The sequence below is a fragment of the Grus americana genome, chromosome 27, assembly GCF_028858705.1.
Source record: "Grus americana isolate bGruAme1 chromosome 27, bGruAme1.mat, whole genome shotgun sequence".
Taxonomy (NCBI): domain Eukaryota; kingdom Metazoa; phylum Chordata; class Aves; order Gruiformes; family Gruidae; genus Grus; species Grus americana.
The window spans coordinates 1,974,273-1,981,912 of NC_072878.1; the positions used below are offsets into that span (position 1 = coordinate 1,974,273).

General features: G+C 51.2%; 1 protein-coding gene across 1 annotated transcript; it reads left to right on the forward strand.

The window, feature by feature from the left end:
• The first annotated feature begins 341 nt into the window (after positions 1-341).
• LOC129196893 (olfactory receptor 11A1-like) lies at positions 342-1,331 on the forward strand. Its single transcript, XM_054804862.1, has one exon. It carries the CDS (start codon positions 342-344, stop codon positions 1,329-1,331), a length of 990 nt encoding a protein of 329 aa, XP_054660837.1.
• Positions 1,332-7,640: the final 6,309 nt, after the last annotated feature.

Below are 7,640 nucleotides of genomic sequence, written 5' to 3' on the forward strand. Positions count from 1 at the left end.
AACAACTATAACATGTTTTCCAGGGCACACCCAGCGGCATATGACCGTTGTTTGTTTCTCTGTGAGCAAATGCACTTCATGGATTTATTCTCTAGTGAGAAAGAAGAACTTCCATTGAGCAGCTCACCTCCAGGGTCTGCAGTGGCTCTGTGGGATGAGTGTTCTTTACCCATCAGGAAGAACATTTATTTTATGCTTTCACTAGGCATGAAATACATAAAGCTAGTGTGAACAGAAAAATGTCCTACACAAAAAAATGTGGAAGGTAAACGCTGAAATGTGTTTCTTTCTCGTAGCCCCTCTTTGTGACAACTGAGAAAATAAAAGACAAACAACATTGCATGGCCGAAGGGGAAAGGGACAATGGGACAGCATCCATGGATTTTGTGCTGCTGGGAATACGTGATGTCCCCACGCTCCAGTACCTGCTCTTTCTCCTCTTGCTTATGATCTACTCAGTCACCATGATTGGGAACATCCTCATTGTTGTGCTGGTGGTGGCAGACCGGCATCTGCACACCCCCATGTACTTCTTCCTGGGCAATCTGTCCTCCTTGGAGACCTGCTACAGCTCCACCATCCTGCCACGGCTGCTGGCCAGCTTCTTGTCTGGGGAGAGCAGCATCTCTGCTCACGGCTGCATGGCTCAGTTCTACTTCTTTGCTTCCCTTGCAACTACTGAGTGTTACCTTCTGGCGGCCATGTCCTATGATCGGTACTTGGCCATATGCCAGCCTCTGCTCTACGCCAGCCTCATGACCTGGAAGGTCTCTTTACACCTGGCAGCTGCATCTTGGCTAGGGGGTTCACTGCTGCTGGTGGTAGTCACAGTGTTCTTATCCCAGTTGCAGTTCTGTGGCCCCAAGGCAATCGACCACTTCTTCTGTGAGTTTACCCCATTGCTGGAGCTCACCTGCAGTGACACCAGAGTGCTCAGGCTGGCAACACGTCTACTATGTGTTCTGGATCTAATATTTCCATTCTTGTTCATGCTGGCCTCCTACATGTGCATCATAGCTGCCATCCTGAGGATCCCGTCCAGCACGGGCAGACAGAAGGCCTTCTCTACCTGCTCCTCTCACCTCACTGTTGTCACTGTTTTCTATGGCACCCTCTTTGTTGTCTACATGCTACCTAGAACAGGCCCGCTGAGGCAGCTCAACAAAGTGTTCTCCTTTTTCTACACCATCCTAACGCCCCTGGTCAATCCCCTCATCTACAGCCTGCGGAACAGGGAGGTCAAGGAGGCCATCAGGAAAGTGCTCAGGAGAGCCCTGGCCTGCACCCAGAGCTCATGCTCCCTTGGTGACGCAGGCAAAAGATGCTTCTAGCTCCTTTGGAAGCTCTGGATACCAGCTGGCTCTTCCAAAGCACATGCCACTGAGTCCTCTTGTGAAGTGGCAAAGGGAAGAAATCAAAAGGTCCTTGGAGAGAAATATCATTGTTTAAAAAAAAAAAAATGTTGAAAATGTCCTGGGTTTGCTTTTTCCTTGAAAATAAACACCTTGGTGGTCTTATGTGGGGAACTATTGAAGTATCAGGCTTGAATAAGAAGCCTTTGCTTATCCTGCTGCAAGGGGAGGTGGAGAGGCTGGAGTGAGGGGAGCAGTTCCTCTGTCTGAGGGCTGAAACAAGGTCATCGCCTGGATCTCCCCCCACACACACACCTTTCCCTCCCCTGTTCCTGGCAGAAGTGAGCAAGTCCCTGCTCCAGCTTTTCCCTTCTGGCTCCAGCTCAAGCTTCTCTTCTGTCTTCACCCTACATCTTGGACAGAGACCGTGACAGCTGTTCCCTTGCCCCAGTCTCTTCATCCTTGGAGGATCAGGCTTCCCACCTCAGCCCTCCTTCCCCACTAGAAAGCTGTGACCCATTGTACTGGGCTGGGGGGGAGCTCATTCTCTTCATGGCAGCCTGTAAGGTGCTGTGCTTTGGACTGGGGACCAAAACCGTGTTGATAACACACCAGATGTGTAGCTATTGCTGAGCAGTGTCTGCACAGCATCGAGACCGTCTCTGTTTCTCACATTGCCCTTAGAGTGAGTAGGTTGAGAGTGCACAAGAAATTGGGAGGGGACACAGCAAGGACAGCTGATCCAAACTTACCAGATCTTCCACGTCATATAGCATCATGCTCAGCAACAAAAATGGAGGAGAGGGCTTTTTTCAGTGGATAGCCATTGCTTGGGGACTGGCTGGGCACCAGCGTACTTGTGGAAGCTGGGGAGTGATTGCTTTGGCATCACTTATTTCTTTGGGGTTGGGGTTTTTGGGTGGGTTTTTCCTTCTTCCTTCTTCTTCTTTCCTATGTGAAATTCTGGGTGCTATAATTTAAGAAGGATGTGAAGGTCCTTGGATGTTTCCAAAGTAGGACAACACAGCTGGTGACAGGGCTGGATGCCATGTCCTCTGAGGAGCAGCTAAGGTCTCTGGGATTGTCTAGTTTGGAGAAAAGAAGGCTGAGGGGTGACCTGATTGCTCTCTACAGCTTCCTGAGGAGGGGACATGGAGAGGGAGGTGCCGATCCCTGTGATCCGGTGCCAGGATGCCTGGAATGGTTCGAAGCTGCATCAGAGGAGGTTTAGACTAGACATTAGGAAGCATTTCTTTAGAGAGAGGGTGGTCAAACACTGGAACAGGCTTCCTAGAAAGGTGGTTGATGCCCCAAGCCTGTCAGTGTTGAAGAGGCATTTGGACAATACCCTTCCTAATAGGCTTTCATTTTTGGTCAGCCCTGAAGTGGTCAGGCAGCTGGACTAGATGATCATTGTAGGTGCTTCCAAACTGAACTATCCTATCCTATCCTATCCTATCCTATCCCATCCTATCCCATCCTATCCTATCCTATCCTATCCTATCCTATCCTATCCTATCCTATCCCATCCCATCCTATCCCATCCCATCCTATCCATTTATGATGCCACCCTTACTGGCCTCTCCTTCAACCCTCATGCACAAGGGCTGACCCAACTTGTCCCCTTCCCCATTGAGGAGCTCCATACGTCCAAGTAGCCTCTTTACTTTGAAGAAACTTCACTCTGGATCCTCCCAGCCCGTGTCTCCTGAAAGCCTCTATCCATCTGTGGTGGTTGTACCGTGGCTAGCCACCAGGTGCCCACCAAGCTGCTCTACCACTCCCCCTCCTCAACAGGGCAGAGGGAGAAAACACACCAAAAAGCTTGTGGGTCAGGATGAGGACAGGGAGATCACTCACCAATTACCGTCATGGGCAAAACAGACTTAACTCAGGGAGATTAATTTAACTTATTGCCAATCAAATCAGAATGGGGTAATGAGAAATAAAATCAAATCTTTAGACACCTTCTCCGGAAACCTCCCTTATTCCTGGGCTCAAATTCACTCCCAATTTTCTCTGCCTTTTCCTCCGCAGCAGCACAGGGGTTAGGGAAATGGAGGTCACGGTCAGTTCATCACATGTTGCCTCTGTCACTCCTTCCTCCTCACACTCCTCTTCCCACAGGAGATAGTCCTTCATGAACTTCTCCAACATGGGTCCTTCCCACGGTGCGGGGTGCTCCATGGGCTGCAGGGCGGATATCTGCTCCACTGTGGTCCTCCATGGGTGGCAGCGGGACAACCTGCATCATCGTGGTCTTCACCATGGGCTGCAAGGGAATCACTGCTCCGGCACCTCGAGCACCTCCTCCCCCTCCTTCTTCACTGACCTTGGTGTCTGCAGAGGTTTTTCTCTCATATAGTCTCACCCCTCTCTTCCAGCTGCTGTTGTGCAGCAGTTGTTTCCCCATCTTAACTATGTTACTGCAGAGGTGCTATCACCATCACTGTGGTGGGTCCATCTTAGAGCCGGCTGGAACTGGCTCTGTCTCACATGATGGGGCAGCTTCTGGCATCTTCTCACAGAAGCCACCCCTGCACACCACCCTCCCCACTACCCATCCCTTGCCACGTAAACCCAATACAAATCCCTCAACATCCTTTATATGATGTACCCTCGACCAATCTAGGATGTCTTAGATCTCAGTGTATGACTGCTGCTTGGCGTGTTCAGTGTGGTTTGAACATTGAAAAATAGATATTGTTGGCCTGGCTTGCACTTCTGACCCTTTAATTTCTTTTTAAATCCTGGAGCTTCTGTGTGTGATCTCGCCTTTGAGGGAGGAAACACAGAAACATAGGCGGGCAGGACTGAAGTGGAGGATTCTGAGAGGAGACCAAAAAGCAAGGAGCAGGACGTCATGACAGCGGGAGAGCAGGCTTTGACCTGCTGGGTGCCCCGCTTGGAAGAATCCCCTGGGATATGGCCCTGAAGAGAAAAAGGGTGCAGAGAGCTGTCTGATGGTTAACAATCTCCTCTTCAATCTCCAGAACGGTCCGCCTGGACATTCAGGAATTCAAGAAAGGGTGGCAGGAGGCTGGCACGGATTAGAACAGAGCTCCTGCCAGAAACCAAGCATGAAGAGGAAGCAGAGAGAAGGTGGAAGGTGGCTGCCTTCCAGCCTCAATGGTTCTGTGGTTCTGTGCTGGAGGGAGCCATTTGCACATGTGTCTGTTTGTCTGTGCATGGGGGAGCTGGGGGGGACGAGGAGATCCTGGAGCCAACGCCCAGATAGCTGGAGGACCTAAGACTAGCTTCTGGAGACATCCTTACTGTTTGAGTGTCTATATAGGTATGTATTTTCCCGCAACATAGCCTACCATACAAACACCCAACCCTCATTTACCCTTTCTCCACTGTGGAGGGTTGACCCTGGCTGGATGCCAGGTGCCCACCAAAGCCACTCTGTCACTCCCCCTCCTCACCTGGACAGGGGAGAGAAAATATAACAAAAGGCTCATGGGTTGAGATAAGAACAGGGAGAGATCATTAAACAATTATCTTCACAGTCAAAGCAGGCTCAACTTGGGAAAATTAATTGGATTTATGACCAATAAAAACAGAGACGAGTAAATGCTGGGTTTGTAATCTTGTGTGCTGTTTTGGAGATTGTGTTCATGATAATTCCTTCCTGGGTCTATAGAGCCCTGAAACTCCTCATGCTCTTATCTTGGGAAAGATTTGACCATCACGGTCAGCTATCTGCAATAGGCATTAATTAGCAGATGACCAAATGGAGATTCAGTCAAGGGAACCCTGACAAACACACCCAGGATTACTCAGCATCAGAGCCACCTTGCCATTGCCTTTGCCTACCTGTCATCACTGCCTCCACTTGCCTGCTCTAACCAGCCCCAGAGTTGCTTTGTCAGGGATGGCCCTCAGGGGGACCCATTAATGCTCCAAGAAACTGTGGAGTTTGCATCGGACTGTGACTTCTGGAGAGGTTTCATCAGCTTCCTCTCAGGGTCTGAGCTTCATGGACTCATCCCCAAACCCACCAGAGGGGTCATTACCATGCTGCCTTGGGCTGGTCCTCTGCTGCTGAGCTTCTCCAGGCTCCTGGGACAAAGGGAGCTCATGGCAAGTGGGCTGTGCTGCAGAGAGACATCTCTGGCCAGGAGCAGCTCCTCTGACAAGCGCAGCGGGGTGAAGGGCACTGCCAGGGTATCTCAGGAGATGAGCAAGGCAGATGAAGAGCTTAAAGGCGGTCAGGATTGGGAGGCTGACTGAGAGCTGAAAAGAGAAAGATTTGCAGCCCTTGACACGGTAAGTCTCTGGGTTCAGGGCAATGCAGCTGTCGTTCCTGGAGACATCTCAAGCTGGCACAGCTCACAGCTCCTGGGATCTGTAAGGAGGGGGCTTTTTTAGGCAATTTTGAATAGCTGTGTAGCCACAGTTTTCAGCTGGAGGTGCCCAGGGCTGTACTTCAGAGGACGGTCCCTCCACACCGGGGGAATCTTCTGCCTGCCAGGGTCAGCCCTCAGCCTGCCCGGGGACCTCCCCATGCAACTGCAGGGAGAAGCTGTGGGTGGAAGGAGCGACCCCCTGGAAGGGCAGGGCAGGGTCCTTCTGCTGGTCTGAGGGTGCTGTGCAGGTCAGGGCTGTTCACAGCTCCAGATCACCCCTGGGACATTTCCCGGGCCACTTTTCATGAAGCACATCAGGGCAGGGGCTAACTGTCAGTAAAGGTGCTTCTCAGGGTTCGTGCTTTGAATTCCCTGCTGTGATGGTAGGAGGAAACAGTGATGCAGCTGTCAGCTTTGCACAGGAGACCAAGACTCCTCCAGCATTACAGTGAGTGATGAACAGGTTTTTCAAGGCACCTGATAAAGTCACTTCACCCTTTCCTCTGCCTACAGAAAGCATTCACATCACCTTTGTGGTGTCTTCAGGGTTTATCTGCTCTTCTCCTTAAGACCTGCCAACACAGAGGTGCCCCTGGGCAGTGCCCTGGTGCCAGGAGGGGTCTGCAGGGCAGAGCTGAGCACACCGAGGGTGGGATGGGCTCTGTGAGCAGGGACAGGGAGGAGAGGTGTGGGCAGAGCACCAGCTCCTGGCAGGGACAGCTCCAGGCAGCAGAGACATGGGCAGGGAGTGGGAGGAAACTGCAGCCAAGCCCTGGGCTAGGCTGCCTTCAGGCTGCTCTCTTGTGGTCCCTCACTCTAGATGTCTGCTGGGCGTTGTCTGCTGAGCCATGAGCTGACTCTGCCTTTAGGACATCCCATCTTCAGGACATCTGACTGTCTGCTTTGCCTGTGCTGCTAGGCTTGGGAGCTGCCCCAGAAGAGCACGGCTGTGCTGTAGGATCCCAGGGAGTGCTGAGCTTTCCCTTGGAGGTCAGGTCTCTCCTCTCAGAGGCCTTTGCTTCTCTCTGAGAGGGGCTGTGTCCTTCTCTCTCAATCACAACTCCTCCTCTGGGCTGGGAAAAAAGAACCGTTTGCAGATCTGCTCTTTGAACCAGGACTCCCCATCTCTCATCACAGTCTAGTTTTGGGGGTTTTTTAAAGTGTCATTTGTGTGTGAGGTCATCTTCAAGGCATCACAAGGAAAAGTGCAGGGCAGCTGGGGAGCAGTCTAATGGACACTGCAGCTCTCGTGACTCTGCACTAAGCTACAAAGAGCTGAACCCTTTTGCCTGTCCTGTCTCAAGACTCTTCCCTTTTTCCATGATAAAATAAGTATTTTCCCACTCAGAAAGAAAACTCTCCAGATGTGATGGTGGAAAATAATAAACCCAGAAAAATTCTTCTAAGGAAATGCCTAGCCTCTCTTCTGAAGCCCACAGTCTTCTGAGTCATGAGAGCAGAGAGTGAACTTTTCCATTAAAGGTGGATTACATATTACATTGGTTGTGAACATTGGAGGTGTCACAAACCAGCTCCATGTACCCACCGCAGCCGAGCACAGCTGACTCCTCAGCTCCTCACAACACACTCAGCCAGCACAAACCAGAGAAGGGAAAGGCATTTCAGTTGGGGGGTGTTTCTATGGAAAATGGAGTGGCTTTGCTCAGAGGAAGATGTCCTAATTTTCCCTGTCCTTTCATTTTTTTCAACCAGACCCCTTGCCAAGAACCAACAAATGTCCAACAGCAGCTCCATGAATGAGTTCCTCCTCCTGGCATTCGCAGACACACGGGAGCTGCAGCTCTTGCACTTCTGGCTCTTCCTGGGCATCTACCTGGCTGCTCTCCTGGCCAATGGCCTCATCATCACTGCCATAGCCTGCGACCACCACCTCCACACCCCCATGTACTTCTTCCTCCTCAACCTCTCCCTCCTC

Coding starts and splice junctions, on each gene's coding strand:
- LOC129196893 (XM_054804862.1), top strand. CDS start 342: ATGGCCGAAGGGGAAAGGGACAATGGGACAGCATCCATGGATTTTGTG.